The sequence below is a fragment of the Corvus moneduloides genome, chromosome 4, assembly GCF_009650955.1.
Source record: "Corvus moneduloides isolate bCorMon1 chromosome 4, bCorMon1.pri, whole genome shotgun sequence".
Classification (NCBI taxonomy): domain Eukaryota; kingdom Metazoa; phylum Chordata; class Aves; order Passeriformes; family Corvidae; genus Corvus; species Corvus moneduloides.
Genome location: NC_045479.1, coordinates 49,829,393 through 49,846,416, shown reverse-complemented (window position 1 = coordinate 49,846,416; position 17,024 = coordinate 49,829,393). Strand labels below are relative to the sequence as shown.

General features: G+C 37.4%; 1 protein-coding gene across 2 annotated transcripts in view; it reads left to right on the top strand.

Annotated features, from left to right (window-relative positions):
* The first annotated feature begins 984 nt into the window (after positions 1–984).
* Positions 985–17,024, top strand: part of TFEC (transcription factor EC) — a 98,686-nt gene continuing 82,646 nt past the window's right edge. For both annotated transcript variants that reach the window (XM_032107456.1, XM_032107455.1), the window contains exon 1: positions 985–1,220. In XM_032107456.1, coding sequence (XP_031963347.1) covers positions 1,020–1,220 — 201 coding nt within the window. In that variant the 5' untranslated portion in view covers positions 985–1,019. The remainder of the gene's footprint in view (positions 1,221–17,024) is intronic.

Below are 17,024 nucleotides of genomic sequence, written 5' to 3'. Positions count from 1 at the left end.
CGACTATAAATGTGCTTTTATTTTAAAGGGTTGGAGGTTGATCCTACAAACACTTTCTAGTGTGAGCAATTCTGATATAAGGTTTTCTTCTCCAGAGCTACTCACTTTTGAAAGGGTGACTCTTTGCAGGAACCAGCCCTTGTGTTGTATGTGGCAGTTCAGAAACTGGACTGTGAAAATATTTCTTCTTCTAAACACACAACAATAATGTGGATGGTTGTTAGCAACACAATTCCTCCAGCAAATGGGAATGGTTACTGCATACAAAATCAGTTTTGCTTTCATTACTTTTCAAGCAATTACTTATATATATATAGATATAGTATTTGCTATAGAGCAAGTAGGAAACAGAATGGAGAAAAATGAAGGCTTCTCATTTCAATTGTGGTCCTTTTTTTAACTGGCAGTTGTTCCTGTTTTCAAGTGTTTGTTTCTACTTTAATGAGGATACCAACTTTCATCCAGTGAGATGTGTGGGTCACTTTGTTAGCGCACTTGCACACACCAAGGCAACACACCAGCTGGAAATTTTGACTTTTAGCTGAATTATTTTTCCCCAGCAAATGGCTTTCCTTTTGACATATTTTAATGTACTTGCACACTGAGAGGAAGAGTGGGTGAACAGAAAACAGACTGTTTTATTAACCCAGCAGTCACCTTTGAGATTCATACGTGTCCACTTTTTTCTTGCCTTTGTACCTAATCCCAAGAGCCTGGTACCTGGCTTCCCTTGGAATAACAAAGTCAGTCACAAACCTCCAAACATGATTGTTAACTGAATGCCAACTGTTTCTTCTCATCTTTTTTTTTTTTTTTCTTGCAACTATGTTAGGGATTGTGTCCTTATGGGTGCCCTATAACCATAATATTAATTTGGGTTTATACTGAAGTTTTGTTTTGTTTTCTTTAATGGTAGAGGTACATTGTTCAAGAAATTAAATTGCTGCTTCTATTTTGTGTGTGTGTTTTATAGTGATTCTTTCAGCTCTGCGCATAGTGGGAAGGGAAGAAATAAAGCAATGCTGCAGGCACTTACTGGACTACAGTTTCAGCTCAGAGGAAAGCTACAGGATCAAAAGTGGCCAGACAAGCACCCTCGAGAAGAAGCCCATGCACATTATGCACAGTGTCATATGCCAGTTTCACAGTATCCTGCGTTCAATGGATTTTTTCCAATGGGAACACAGTTTTCATCAGACAAAGCTCCAGCAATCTCAGAGGTATGAATATTACCAACAGATATTTACAAAGCAGATTTCAGAATGCTGTGTTTTCTGCTGAAAAATACTCTTAATTGTAACACAGCTCATTTGGGAGTGCAGCTAAATGAAATCAGGAGAGAGGTGAGGATGAAGCTGCTGGAACTAACATGTTCTAAAAAATAAATAGGGCTCAAGCAAGCAAATACCAAGGTATTAAACTAACTAGGTCTAGTCCCTGTGCTGCCTCAAAACATGTTCTTTGAATCATTAATCTTTGGATCAACTCTCTAGTGGTCCAGGGCTGACAATTCACACTCTATCTTCCTTTTGGATAGAGGAATATCTCTGGAGTTTTCTTTCCACAACACAATGTATTTCCAGGCAGCAGCCGGGCTAAGGTCCAGCCAGAGGGCAGTGAGAACAGGGCTCAGCAGCTCTGTGTTTGCTTTCTTGCCCTGTGTCAGAGCAGGCAGCCTCTTATGACAGGGGGAGAGAGGATGCTGCAACCTGGTAAATCTGTGCCTGGCAGAAAAGGTTTTGGCACCAGCTATTTGGGAATACACTTTTTTATGCACTGTTTTTGACAGCCTGGGGCAGTTCTGGACTGTGGTCTGGTCCCCCATCTCCAAGGATGAATGATGGGCAAGTGGTTTGGCAGGTGGCTATGGTGTCCAGGACAGTTTTGCAGAGGCTATCTACTCGTCGGCCTTAGCAGAATGTATGCAGGGGTGCAGAGCTGCTCCTCAGCCACATCACCTCTTATGAGCTGTGAGTTACCAAGTGAATGCTTAAAACTCGTCACTGAACATGTGAGATGATGCCACCATATTTCTTTCTATTTGGAAGTAACTGTGGTATTTCAAATACCACATGGTGGCAGCTGTTGATAAAGGCTGGTACTAGTTTGTTTTTCATTTTTAAAACTGAGGGATGATAAATTTCAATAAGTGGAGCAGCCAGATTTCAGACATTTCAAACATGTTACATCAGGAATGTTCTGATAACTTGGTATCTGATGCACTGAACCTTTCTTTCCTATTTAACAGTGGGACCAAAAAAAATTATAAATAGAGATTCAGCTACTATCCAAACTCTGAATCCAACAATGAATATTTTAAACCTTTCTTTGACTGCTAATAAACTTTCCCTCCAGTTCTCACCACTCCCTTTCTCTTCTGGGCTCTCTCCACTCTCCTGTTCCTCCAGTATTCCTCACTGTAGCCTGGGGAAAAGAAGTTTTAGAAAAATAATAAAGTTTTTATTTATTCCTTACAGATTTTCTGCCCCTGTGGGCATTTGCCTGCCTGTCTGGCTAATGTGCTGTAATGAATCTGCTCTCTGCCATACACACACGTATCATGCTATCAATCAGGGAGAGGAAATGCTGAGTATGGTGAGCACTAACAAGCGCTCGGAGGGGTCAGTACACCAGTGCACTACAGTGGCATGCTACTTACCCTACAGGCTGCTTTAATTGGGGGAACATGAATGAGGCATCCTGTGCCTGGCACCATGTCTTCTTGCCAATCTCTCTGCTTTGCCAAACTGACCCTCTCTGTTTCCCCTTTCAGGGCAGTGCTAACCCTCTAGCTCCTGCTGCAAGGCAAGTCCCTCTCAACCTCTTTGGAGTCTCTGGGTCAACTGTAGCAGGTGGAACTTCTGGAGGAGCTTGCTTGCAGAGGCTAGAGGGTGATCAAAGGGTGATGAAGAGCCTGTGGGGATAGCACTTCTTTGCAGGTTGGAAATCACAATGCAAACAGAAGTGGGAAAAGGTGGAGAAAAGGGGGCTGAAGAAAGTTAAAGCAAGGGGGAATAGAAGAGAGAAATGGTGAAAGAAATAGGAGGTAGAAACTGGAAGGGCTGAGAAAAAGCGGTGAGAAAACAAATAAGATGAGAGAAAGAGATAAGGAAATAAAAGTAAAGAAGATCTGGAAAGTCATATATTACTGAAGAGAAAGACTAGAAGAAAAAAAAAAAGAGAAATCCAAAAATATTCCTGTGCCTAAATTGCGGGCGAAAAGGAAGCAATATCTCCAGAAGATCTCAAAGATCAGGAGGCTGGTGGAATTTTTTATGGCAGGTTTAAGGATTTAGACAAGAAATTGTGCTCAATCCATAATTAAGTAGAAGTGTTTCAAGTTATATACCTATAGATAGGTTGACTTCTAGACATGATTCCTTTTCACCTTTGTGGGGTGCCAGTATGCCGTTAAGGATGCAGCGTCATTGCCCTATAGCAAGATTTACTATTCTGTAAATTTTCTGCTGGAGGTTTCTCAGAAAAGCCTTTGCTGGCTGTCTGGAATGAGAAGAAAGATTTGTTGAGAAGAATGGAGGAATTATAAATCTCTGAGGGGCAAAAACATGTAAAGTGACATGTTGGGGTTAACAGCAGGTAAGGATGGAGTTTTATATCTTTCAGCAAGTCTCAAATTTTCTTGGCACAGAAGTTCTGGTGTTCCCAGATGTAGCATGTTTGCATGGCAGTCAAGTGATAAAAACATCTTAAAGTTGTTTTTCATTTCCCAGAGTGAGTACTAACGGGGAATCCATCTTGAGTGAATGGTGTTACCACAGAATGCCATTGAGAACACTGAGATCAAGGATTTGGGAAGTAGCAAGAAAGGTTAGTTTGGTACTTTAGAAAAAAAAAAACCAGAACAAAACTACAGCAAAGGCCCAACAAAGAGTTTGAAGTCTGAGACCTCTTTTTGAGACACAAAACCTTAATTCAGATTAATTTCTGTGCTGATCAACGGAAGTTACCTATGCTCTCCAGGAAGGCAGGTTAGCCTATGGAAATATCCAAGGCAGTAAAAGAGCTACCAGATTTTCCCCTGCAGTATTTGTAAGCTCTATAAAGTAAGAAGCTTGGGCTTTAGCAAACATCCCGATTGAAGATTTTGAAAGAAAACCCAGATGAAAGTAGGATTCCATTTGTAACTCAAAAAGTGTGACTTTAGCTCTTGAACAAATGACTGATAAGGTGAAGGGCAACATGTTATGAGGAATGCCATCCATCAGTCACTGGGCAAAGGCCAGGTTCCTCTTCTGTCTGTTTACACCCTGCTGCCCTTTTCTCAGGAGTGTTCCAGTATATTAGTGAAAGTTCAGCTTAAGTACTGACTAGAAACACTCTTTGAAGGAAAATTTATTTTCTCTAGGGGTGGTTTTTGTCAAATATTAATTTTGGTGGAAATTTTAGTATCTTTTATTCTTGAAGCAATCAGTTAAAACAAACAAACAAGATAGAATAAAATGGAACATAATAGAACAGTTTAGGTTGGAAAAGACCTCAAAGAACATCAACTGCACAGGTAACCTAACACTGCCAAGTCCACCACTAAACCCTGCACCTAAGTGCCACACCTCCATCCTTTTTAGACACCTCCAGGAATGGTGACTGCCACTTCCCTGGGCAGTCTGTTGCAGTGCTTGAGAACACTTTCTGCAAAGAAATTTGTCCTGATACCCAATCTAAATCTCCCCTGGAGCAACTTGAGGACATTTCCTCTTTTCTTCTTGTGACTCTTTATGATGGAAACCTGTAAGTTTGTCAAAGACATGAGTCAGAGACCTTGATCAATTGGAAGTGAGAAAAATCGCAGCAAAATAATAAATCAAATTTCTATATCGAAAATGCATATACATAAATAAATAATCATCGAGTAGGACTAGGGATACTGATTTAGCTGTGTATTTGGGGCTGATCTGACCATTGCGTCCTTTCATACCACCACAGATCCAGTAGGAAACTGGTGGGAAGGTGAGGACTAACCAGAGAGCAGTAAATCATTAAAATATAAAAAAGATCTAAATTACCATGAAAGATTTGGGGAGCATTATCTGTTTAACTCGTGCAAAATGAAATTTAAAGGCAACCTGCAGAAAAATTCCTCAACAGCTAAGAGATACCAAAACACTGAGAGGATGTTCTCCAACAAACACAGCGAAGGATTGCTGTGGGCAGTTATTGGAAGCTGATTTCAGGCACCTGAGTAACGAGTAATTACATAAGAGTAATGCTTGACTCCATATCCTGGGAAATGCTCTGCTTAAGAGCTGCCTGTTAACCACTTTAAAATCCCCACTCTACTATGATTTTCTGTATGAGTGACTAGGAAGAATAATATTGTTGCAGCAACCTGGGACACTAAGGAAGCTTGAAGATAAGCTTCTCACAAACATGTCTGTCTATTAATGGCTATATTTCTTTTGGAAATAATTTGTTTTATGCTGCTGGGACTTAATTTTAATACTTTCTCTTTTGAAACCTTTCTGTGGGCAAATTTTTATTTAAAGACAAAACAGGTTCTGTACAGACATTGCTAGGAGCGAAGTCATGGCTTTTTAAAATCATTCTGAAAATTACAAATACCTTTAATGTCCTGGGCTGCCTGCCTTATATCTCCCAAAAAGGGAGTCTCATTTACGCAGTGTCTGCTACACTGCCATCTTTCCAGTTTCTTTTTTAGATGTCCTTTGTTGATTGCATCAACTCCCAATCTTCCTACAACAATGCAAACACTTTCTTAAGCTGATATGTTTTTTGGTGGATTGGCAAATAATTTGATGGATTTTTGACAGATTAGGAGACAGTGTGAAAGGGCAAACATAATGGCAGTGTCTTAGTGCTCCTGCAAAAACATATTGTTTAAAAGCATGAAAATGCACTCTCTGTCCAAGAAGAACCCTTTCAGCACCACATATCTATTCCATCTGCCTCTATAGGCTCTCTAATACCATTAAAGGGCTTTGCTCCAGAACACAACTGCTGTGTAAATGATGTAGCAGCAGCACACAGAAACACAAGAATACTTAAGCTAGAATAGATCAGCTGTCCATAAAGCTTAATAATATGTTTCATAATACCTTCACTGGGCTCTCCCCTATCTCCGAAACAGGTGTCTGCATCTGAACTAGATGCCTTAGCAATTTTTGTAGCCAATGGGGCAAGCAGATCCATTTAAGATCCAATTTACCTGGCTTATCCTGGGCATGTACTTTAAGTAAGATGGATTTCACCCTCAAAGTGATATTTTTCTCCCTGTTGACTCTAAAAAAAGTCTAGATAATTAGCTTGGATGTAGGCATCTGCATTTTGTCATAAAAACACTCAAATAAATTCCACCTCTATGTTTTTTGCTTCAGAGAAAGTATAGGATTCTCAAAGCTTCTTGATTCTGCTTCAAATTAGCTTATGAGATGATGCTTGAGGGTTAAAATTTAATTTTATGTTAAATTACCATATGTAAAGTAGTTGAGGTTGTTATGCTTTAAGTCTTCCTAGGCTGTTTGCTGAAGCAGGTTGTAGCAGCAGGGCTGTCTGTATCTGCAGATTGTTTCATGGCAGTCACTTAAAATACTTTACTTTTTAGTTCTATGCACTATAATATTTTTATTTTTTAACATAATACTTATTAATATTAAGAAAATACTTGGATTTTGTATTAGTATTACTATCATGAGAAGAAGTATATAGAAAAGAGGAACGGTGGAAAATTATGTGAAGGGGTTCATAAATAAGAGGGAAAAGGGAAGTGGGAAAGAGAGCAAAATGCATTTTGGAATATCTGGAAAGACAAGGAGCAGAATGGAGACCAAAAGATATGAGTACCTGGGAAATAAATAGAGAGAGATTTGTGTAAGATCCTCAGGCTCACTCATTATTTTGTAGACTTTTGTATATCTTCTTTTCCTCTCTTTTCCAGACTTAACAGACTTCATCTTTTTAAACTTACAGTGTCTTAAGTCCACAGTCTCTATTCTTTCCCCATACATCTCATCTTTTTTTTTTCATTTTTTTAGGCATTTTTATTTTTGCTATGTCTATTCTTGCACAAACCTCTACACATCTGAGCACAGCTGTTGACCTACTTCTGTGTGATAATTCCCATGGTATGGAAAACACTGATGTCACTGCTACTCAAGGAGTAAGTTCAGCAGGTCCATGGCCTTCAGTAGTTGAAGAGAGCATTGATGCTGAATCAAAATTTGATTTTTGTCTCAAAATTAGAATCACAGGTAGCGATCTTTTAAAGACTTGAAGCTGTCTGCTGTAAGGGTGGTTCATTTTAAAGTCTACTGTGATTCTTGATATGAAGGAAGCAAACTGTGGAAGAAGAAAACCAGTCTCTATGATGGTTTAATCATAGGATGTCCTGATTTCTTCCCATGTATTCTCAGCTCAGAACTCTGAGCAGTAGTGAGCTGTTTATTCACACTTGTACATTTAACTTTGTCTAGGACATATCCAGGCAGTCATACTGTTAGGACAGTTCCTGGCACAGTTTTAGCCTATGCCTATGAGTGGTGTCCCTCACTGAGGCTTGGAAGTTACAGGGTTCTGGGACAATTCATAATCAGCATTTTGCGAACAGCTGCATTCCTCTAGTTGTTGAAGGCTTCAATGACGAAAACGTGAACTCTTCCACGACATCTGGGCTCAGTGTCCACCACCATTCCTAAGCATATCAATTTTATGAACAAAATTATAGCTTGAGAGGGTCCTGTAAAACTTGTCTTTTTACAACCATGTGCTGCTCAATGCGTATTTCAAAATGGGTGGTGCAAATGGGGGAGGAACCCGTTAGCAAGAGATAAGTTTTTTTTCCCATGAAGAATATGAACAGCTCCCAAACAGAATTAACAAAGACTTTACAGTTGTAGAGTAGAGAACAAGAGTGCAAGGGCTGCTGTCTCTACCTTGAGGGTGTTCAGGCTTTTCCAGTGTTAATGAAAGGAGACTCTCTTTCTTGTCTCCAGCAGCAGAGAGAAGCTCCACAGACTTGCAAAGAAGATCAGCATTTTTTAAAATGCTGGCCCTGGATTAAAAGCATAACAGGATTCCCAGCTTCCTACTGACTTCAGTGGAAAGGTGAGGACCATGATGGGAGTTAGGATTCCAGTATAAATCTACACTTGACTTGACAGTCATACTATTCCTGAACTGACAAATGGCAGCCAAAGGAGAAGTAGTCATGGTAAAGGGTCACTAGGGAAAAAAGGAGCTTTGAAAGAGCAGTTCTAGTCTCTATGACAAGTGCTATAGTAATTGAATTTTGAAGAGACCTGACTGTTGAGATATTAAGTATTATACACTACGTTAGTAATTACATAACAGATAATGTTAATGATTCTTATACAAGTGTTTGTTAAATCAGTAATTCAGATTTAATGAATAACCAATGGCCTTTTTTATAAGAGGGAATCCCATGCTTAATTTCTGAGATTAATCTTATTTAAAGCAAAAAATTCTCTCTCTGAATAGCTGGTAGTATTCAGTTTAAATTATCATCTGCTGAAGTGAGCAGTTGAGCTTCATCTGACATTTATTAGGACAAATGCATAAAGGCTGTGCTGTGGCAATACCATTTAATTGTCAAGGCAATTAGTTGCCACTTTGGATATCAGAATTGTCACAGAGTTAAAAAATAAGGGAAGAAGACATGGCAGAAATAGTTTCCTTTTTAAATGGAAATTGTGTCTGAATTTTATATTAGTCATAGAAGTGAGAATCTGATGGCATAGATCAGATCTGGACATAACAGGGAAAAAGTTATAATTTTAAAAACAGTTGATCTACTTGTGGCTTCAAACCAACTCTGAATTTTATAAAAAATTACGTAAATCATTGGATGCTAGGCTAAAATTCCCTGTAATGTTTATGGTTCCCTTACCTCCCTAGAAAAATCAGGATTATTTGTTTTGTTTTCAGCAATATGAAGATACCAAAAATGAAAAAAACCCTCATGCACTATTCTGTGACCTTTGCTTCATTTGCTCTGAAACGTGTGTAGATCTTCTTAAGCAAATCATATGTGCATGAATCTTATCTTTTACTATCAGTTTTCTCAGTTTGAAAAGGATTCATGTAGTTATATTCTTTCAATATACAAGTAAAATGGCCACTGCATGCGAGAGTCCTCTTCAACTCTGCTCATTATTCTTTTTGTTCTCAAATGTTTTCTAGAGAAATTTGAAATCAGTTTTGCATTTCTGCCATGTAATGTTAACCGAGTAAAGCCAGCAAAATACAGTGTAGAAATGGGAGTTCATTTTGCTCAAGGCTCTGATGAAAAGTGCAGTGTCTGGAAGCCCATACCCTGGCAGCTTGTACAACGGCTGGCCTTTGGATTAATATAGGAATGCAAAGTTACAAGTCCTTAATCTTCATAAAGAATGACAACCATCTCTAAATGACTAGAGCCTGTGCATTCATCCCATCTTTCTCTGCTCCTCACCAAAGTGCAATTTACTGGTTTCAATTCTGTCCAGCTCAACTTCTACAGTCCATATTTTTCATGTGTTGGCCATTTCTGTATCTGGACAGATCAGAAAAGGATATTAGGTAATTCTCTGCTTTATAAAGAGGAAATTAGGGACATTTTAAATCAAACTCTAGGAAGAATTTAGCGAGATTTTTATTTTGGGTATGCTGGAGACCTCTGGGCTGTGTTGTGATCCATCTGTGTAGAGGGAGAATTTTGCTAATCTCAGCTGCCATTTACTAGCCCTGCAACGGTCCCAGTGCATCTCATGCATTTTTTCAAGACTGTTTCCAGCCATCTCCCAAAGTTCACTGTATTTTTACCATGAGGCAGATGATCCTATTTTCTGAGCAGTACCAAACAAGATTAGGTTAATTAATAACTATACTCTAAGTGAATTAGCTTCTATACATTATTTCTTTCTGAGCAAAGGTCTAGAACTGGTGGAGACCAGCACTTCAAAACTTGAGAAAGTGATATTTTTTCAGAGGCAAGACATTAAAAATTTGAGCTACAAGTTAAATATTGAATCCTTAAAATGTGTAGATCAATTGATTTTGGGTTAAGTTCTTTTGTTGGAGTGAGAGGCAAACATATTGAAGTGAAGGGAAGGTCCATATAGCTTCTACAGGTTTTTGAAATTAAACTGAAATATGATTGTAATAGTGTCAAGATGTCACGATTTATCTGTGATAGATCCTGCAAGTCCAGTAAAACAAGAGAGGCTGACACCAATAGGTTTTAAGAGATCTCACACTTTTTCCATCATGGTGCTTCTGCTTCTTTCACTGTCAGACTTCTTCTAAACTCTTGGTAATCTCTGTTGTGATCTTGACTACACTGTCTTTCCTCATAATGAGGCAATGCTTCTATATCCACTCCCAGGAAAATTTTTTCTTAGTGAACTTAAATATAAAGCCAACCTCCTTCGTGATCAGCTTTACCCAAGAAGGTACTACTCTTCCTTTTCTTTTTTTGTTATCAGTCATAATATTAGGGCCAGATTTTTGAAATGTGCAAAAACTGATGCTAATTTCCAGATCTCTGTGGCATCTTCCTCTACTATTTTGAGAAAGGGCCCTTAGTCATTCTCTGATATTTCCTGAAATGCATTTTTCCAGAAATGAAGCACATTGTCAACAGAAGTTATTGTCAACAGAAACCTGTGGTCAACTTTGGTCTTGATTTCTCCACTAGTTGGAAGAAAATAAAAAACTAAACTTGTCACTTCCATCTGTCCTGACTCATAGCTGGTTCTGTATTGGTTTAGTTACACTTCAGATGTTCTGCTGTATGAGCTTTGATCAGTAAAACATGATTAAGTATCTCATATTTTCCTCTGAGAAAAGAATACAAACAGCTCTTTATAACTGATGTCAGCATTTTTTGATTTGACAAGGAACTTTAGGATATTACAATTTTTTTTTCAGAAGTCAAAGGTACACCTTAAAACAGAGTCATCCTCAGTTTGGGCCATTGTATCATACAATGTAGAGGCAGTTACTCAAAATGCAGGGAAAATGAAGTCATTCATTGCTCATCAAATGCAAATACGAAATAAACCACAAACAACTCAGCATGAGTAAAGAGACACAAGAATTATCTTCCACAAAAATCAGTTGCATGCTCTTCACTTCTGTAGTATAGAAACACTTTGGTCCACCTAGCACTTTTTACCTAATATTTTATCCTTTCTCAGGAAACAGCTATTTGAATGCAATAATTTGCATCTGTGAGATTGCTTAAAACTCACAAAGCTGAGAACCATAGAAATTGGTAATGGAGAAAAGTGTGATAAACAGAAATAGCTTTGGTGTTCTACAAAGGAGACTACCTGTTCTGAATGGCAGCAACTTTCTAGGGTCCATAAACATTAGGACTAAAAGGTACTCTTATTCTACAGCCATGATAGTTTTCAAAGAAATGCTACCTGCAGAGGTTGTCAAGGGAGCAGAAAAACCACAATAACCCCCACATCTCTAGCATTCCACATTCCACTTATTTCACCCAAGGCTGCATATTTATTTTGAGATTAATTTGGTACATGTGTACATTTGCCAAGTTTTTTTTTTTTTTGCTATTTAAATCTTCAATTCCAAAGCTATGTATTAATCCTATTACTGCTAATTGAGAGAAGTCTGCAGTCTTTTTGAGTTAGGTGAAGTTCAAGTTGTAATTGGTATCAAAGAAAGGCACAGTGCAAGAACTGAATATTAATATTTAACTCTTGCCATTTTATTATTTCCACTTGAAAATCACAGCTGTGGTTAAAAGACCTTTTCATGAGTTCATGAGGGTAGTGAATTGGAGACTATGGGATGAGATTTTTCATTCATGCAGCAAGATTGACAAAAATTGCTTTGTAGAAACGCAAATGAAGTATTATACTGGGGCCCAGTAGTACTGGTTATAGCTACAGGTCTCTCAGTATTCCCATTATGAAATTTTCCTTGTAGGTTAAGTACCTGCACTGTAAAATTTTGCTCAAGGCTAATACAGCATACAAGATTCTAACCCAGGAGCTATTTTGTTCCAAATCTTCCATTTAGCCTGTTGCAGATAACTGCAATTTTAGATGATGTTTTCAATTTGAGTACTTTTTAAATTGCTGTGCTTTTAAAGCAGAATATCTCATAAGATATGCACACAATGATAGATTAATTGCTTATGACGGAAAATAAGGGCAAAGACCACCCAGGACAAAGACCACCCCTTTGATATCAGATCCCTAATCAAGTACATTTACTTGTACATTTGTTCAAAGACACAAAAGGTGAATTTTTTTCAAAGGTCAAAGAAATTAAAAGAAAAATGGCCACTGACTTGGTGGCTTTGGAAATAATTTTTACCCCTGACTAAAAAGTATGTGGAACACCAGTTAATGGAGAATTTCTCCAAGTTTTATTTAGTCTATTTTTCTGAGTTTCATGCATTGGGAATTAGAGGCTCTGGCTTTAATCACACCCATAAAGCATGTTCACTATTATACCCTTGGAACTGCTATAATCAGTCATTTGAGATCAAACTGGATGGAGCCCAGAACGCAGGAATAATTTCAGAACTGTATCTTGTTGAAATATCACAAAAAACCATGGAAAAAAGGTGCTTGAGAGGAAGAAAAATGATGAGGTAATGTTGGAAGTCAGAGTAAACAAGCAAAGAGATCAAAACATAGAAAGAAAGCAAAGAAGTGATGAAAAATTAGGGAGAAAAACACTGAAAGCATCAGAGCAAAGCAGACACATCTTGAAATACAGCATTTCCACCACTCACTTTACGTTAGAGGTGACAAAATATGATAACAATTGATTATTTTTTCTATTGAAAGGGTTTTTCATCATATGAATATTGAAGATAGTCTAAACAGGCCATTTGGCCAAAATGTATAACTAGCAATGGTAGCAAAATCTGGTTCCAAAGTGAGATATTTGATTTAAACACTTGCTCTGTATACTATGATTTCAGACAAATGCACAGATTATCAAATCTTTATTTATTTGCAAATTTTTCCCTTAATGTTTTATATTAATTTTCTTCAGAGTTTGTTGCATTCAAAGGCCTTGAAAGTTCAGAACAAAAGTGGATCCATGAAGGCCTGGTAACTTTGTGAGGCTCATTGACACAATTGTAGTTGTAGCCAATTCTTTATGCAGAAGAAAACTCAATTGCTTTCTGAAGAAAACAAAAGGCTTCATTTTTTTTTTTTCCCAAAAGATTATTAAACTAATACTGGGCTGGAACTACATGATAAATATAAGCTTATAACTTTTATTAGTGCTGTTACAAATCATAGATGTACTTCTAAAGAGCAACTTCCACATTTTGTTCATATCTGGACCATAAATAATTGAACTGTGTCCTGCCTTTTTAGTACTGAAAGAGGCAGACTATAGTTACAGAATAAAGGGTGTGAATAATTAAAAAGTAGATTGCATTAGGTCTTGAGATAAGCTATGGTATCTAACACTTAGAGGATGAAAAAACCTGTTGCTACTACAACCCCCAACTGACTTAGAGAAAATTTTGCGTTGAAAAATTCAATGGAACTGAAAACAGATAAGCAATGTCATCCACTTTGTACTACTAAAAACCGTGATTTTTCACTTAAGTGATAATATTGATAATTAAAATATATTTAATACTTAGTACTTGAAGTATCATCTAGTTCATTCAAACTCCAAGATTACTTCCCTCTCTAGATTTTTTCTTTAGTTAGTAAAGATGCCAACAAGATTTGAATACAAGCATTCAGTTCATGCATTTTCGGGGTTGGTGGTCATTGATTCCAGGATCCTCTTCTATATATTTATGTTAAGCAATTTTCTGGCCTCCACTGACATTTTGATGGTATCATATAAATTTTAACGTTTCACCCCCCCACAGTCCCACTGTGAGGAAGGTGTCACATGTTGCAGGTAAAAATTTAAGATGCAGAGACACAAATTCATTTCCTCGTAGTACAAGGTTTAGCTTCCATAAATGCCTGCATGGATCCAACTTTTTAGTCATGTAAATAATAGGCATCTAATTAAAGTTAGTTGCCCATGTCTCCTTCTGTGGTGAACCATAAAAGAGGAGCACGTCCAGAGGAATGAAAAGAATAAGAAAAAAAAGTCCTGCTTTTGTATGAAGTCTCTCAGGGGTATCTGAAAGTGATTCTCTTTCTGGAGGTCCTTTCTCTTGCTATTGTCCAAAAGACAGACTTTTTCATAATGTAGACTAGAAAATTACCTCTTAGAGATGAATGTCGCTTGTGATGAATGCTCAAAATTATCCAGGGACTCAAGTTCAGGTAGGAAATTGCACCTGAGTCTTTAATGTCTTTGTGTAACAGGTAACCACTGAGCTATTCTTGCAATCCAGATGATCTTCCTCTAGAGACTGAGTCCACTTCTCTTATAGCCAAGTGAAGCATGAAGTCTTTTCTCCCCTTCAAGTCAGTAATGTGCATTTGATCCTTTCACAGCAGGATCAGCACCTATTACAACATATACTGCTCTGTGAGATGCCAAAGCTTATTTTAGGATAGTGATATAGACAACTTTATGACCTGCCTGAATTTGTGCTCGCCTTACAGCCTTCTGCTCCTCTCATGCTGACCACTGGTAGAAGTAGGACAAGATGAACTGTTAATGTGATGTCTTCTGATATCTAACACAAAATATTTCATGTTAGATGTTGTGTGTTAACTGTCTGGAGTATCCACAATGTAAAAATTTTCTACAGTAGTTGTGCAGTAAAACAAATATCACTTCCCTGCAGGCTGGTTAAGGATTGCCACCTGCAAGTCTAAAGAGCTGGGACCAATTTCAAAGCCCACTGATGGCTGTTTGACTTTATTGAGCTTTACTTTCAGTCTACAAAAACAGCATTTTAAGGGTTACATGAAGAATCATTCTATGTTCAAATAGAAAAATAGCTGTGAAAACATTTTGAAAGCATTCCAGCTAGTGATACTTTCAAGAGACTTGGTCTGACCAGACACTCCACTGATTTTTACTTAAAACATTATTAAAAAAACATGCTATGAAAGATATTATTTTAGACCAGAGGCAAGAAAACTTAAGGACAATCCAGCTCTTTCGAGCCCTGTCTTTGTGAATAAAATTGAACACATATAAAGGGAAAAACCCCCCAAAAAATACACAAACATTTTCTGTGCTCTTATTTGAAATCTTTATATCAAGTCAGGCTTTATATCAAGTGTACAGGGCTATTTTAAGCACAGTTTCTACCAAAAGAACTGCTGATGACATTTCAGAAGTGATTCCCTCACTGCTGTGCTCTGGTAAATGGGCCACTCTTGTGATAGCAGCAGTATTGCTTCTGAAAATGTGATGATCTGCCACAGATTGAAATATCTTTTTCTGCATTATGCCCATTGATTCAAAAAAACAATGCTAAAAACCATATCTATGGAACATAGACTTGGAGGAAATGAGGCTTATTCTGAGGACTTTATTCTCAAAAATAGCAATAAGAGAATTCACTAGAAGGCATAGGCTCTTTTCAACCCTTTTTTTTTCTGATAATTTGGTATACGTTATGTATAAATATACATATGACTCCCTGCAAGCATAGGTATACCTGCTTAAAAGTCATTCTACATGTATGTTGGAAGTGTACATAAAGGTCAAAAGCTGTGAGGAGTGGTCCACTGTCACTCCATTGAATACAACACCATAAATATGCATATGAGCAGTGTATTTGTGGTCCCAAATGCCTGCTACCTAAGAGTCCAATCTCTTGTTATTCACAATGGATCAACAGTTTCATTACAGAAATTAGCATCAAACAGACAAGCAGCATATGATTGCTGTTGAGGTAGTTGTGATACACTGTTTACTACATTTGCACTGTTACTTGAAAAAAGAAAGCTAGTGACTATAATTGACCCACTGGTGACAGTTTTAGAAAACAGACACTAAAAATTAAGCTCTTAGATAAGATGTGCTTAGATCAGGTGCTTAGATGAGGCACATTAAGCCCATATTCCCAAAAACCCCTTCATGACTAGGAAATGCAGCCTCCATTATTTCAGTTAATTAGTGAGTGCCTAATTATATAGCAAACAGGTGAATATATAATTTCTATTTTTCATCAGTAATACCTAAACTCTCCAAAGTGAGAGACACAATATTCATCTACTTAATCTGAAGTACACTACCAATTATTTTTTCTACAATTACTTTTTTCACAGTTGGAAGATGAATGTGGATTTTCTTTATAGCTCCATGGTGTTCCTCCAAATATAAGCATATTCTGTCTTTTATGCAGCTGCCTTGCTGCCAGTGTTGGCTGTATGCAGTGATTCAGTTCACTGGATTACTCTGTGGCTCTTAAGTTCATAATGTGTGTTAGTTCTTTCAGAAAGTATTTCTAAAATACTCACTGAAAAAGGAATATGTCCAGGTGAAATATTAAATGGTGCTCTTCAAGTCTTCAACAAACATAATATACATTTTTAATTCAATCTCTTTCAGTATGCAAGTCACTGTAATTTCAGTTATTAGATGTTAGTCAGCAACTAGATCATGCAAGACACTGATGGTATAATTTGAGAAAATCCTAAGACTTCAGAAACTTATAAGAAAGATTGGAGCTCCTGTTCACCTGCTTGAAATCCGCTTTAGTGTAGACTGATTCAGGTCTGATTTTCAAAAGGTTTTAAATTTTTTCCCCCCTCCAGTATTTTTCATATCAGTTTTACTGTATCAGATTTTTTCTCCTGTACATGCCCTTGCCTAAATCCTTTTCTACCTTCAATGTGTGCTATTTACTACATAGTAAACCCAATGAAATTATATTCCCTATCATATCTTTTTTTACCTTTCAGTACAATATTAAAATTGGAGAGTTGTTTCACAAGAGTTCTTCACATTATGAGAAAGTATAATATTTTTTAAAAATAATATTTGCTGAAAGAGCAGGAGCATTATTCCTTCTGTATTGTCTCATCTTCATATTGTTGTAGATGTGAGGTCTTGTAGCTTTTCTGGGATTCAAAGGATACCATTGTGACTTTGTAACTTCTCTGAAATCAGTTGAGAGT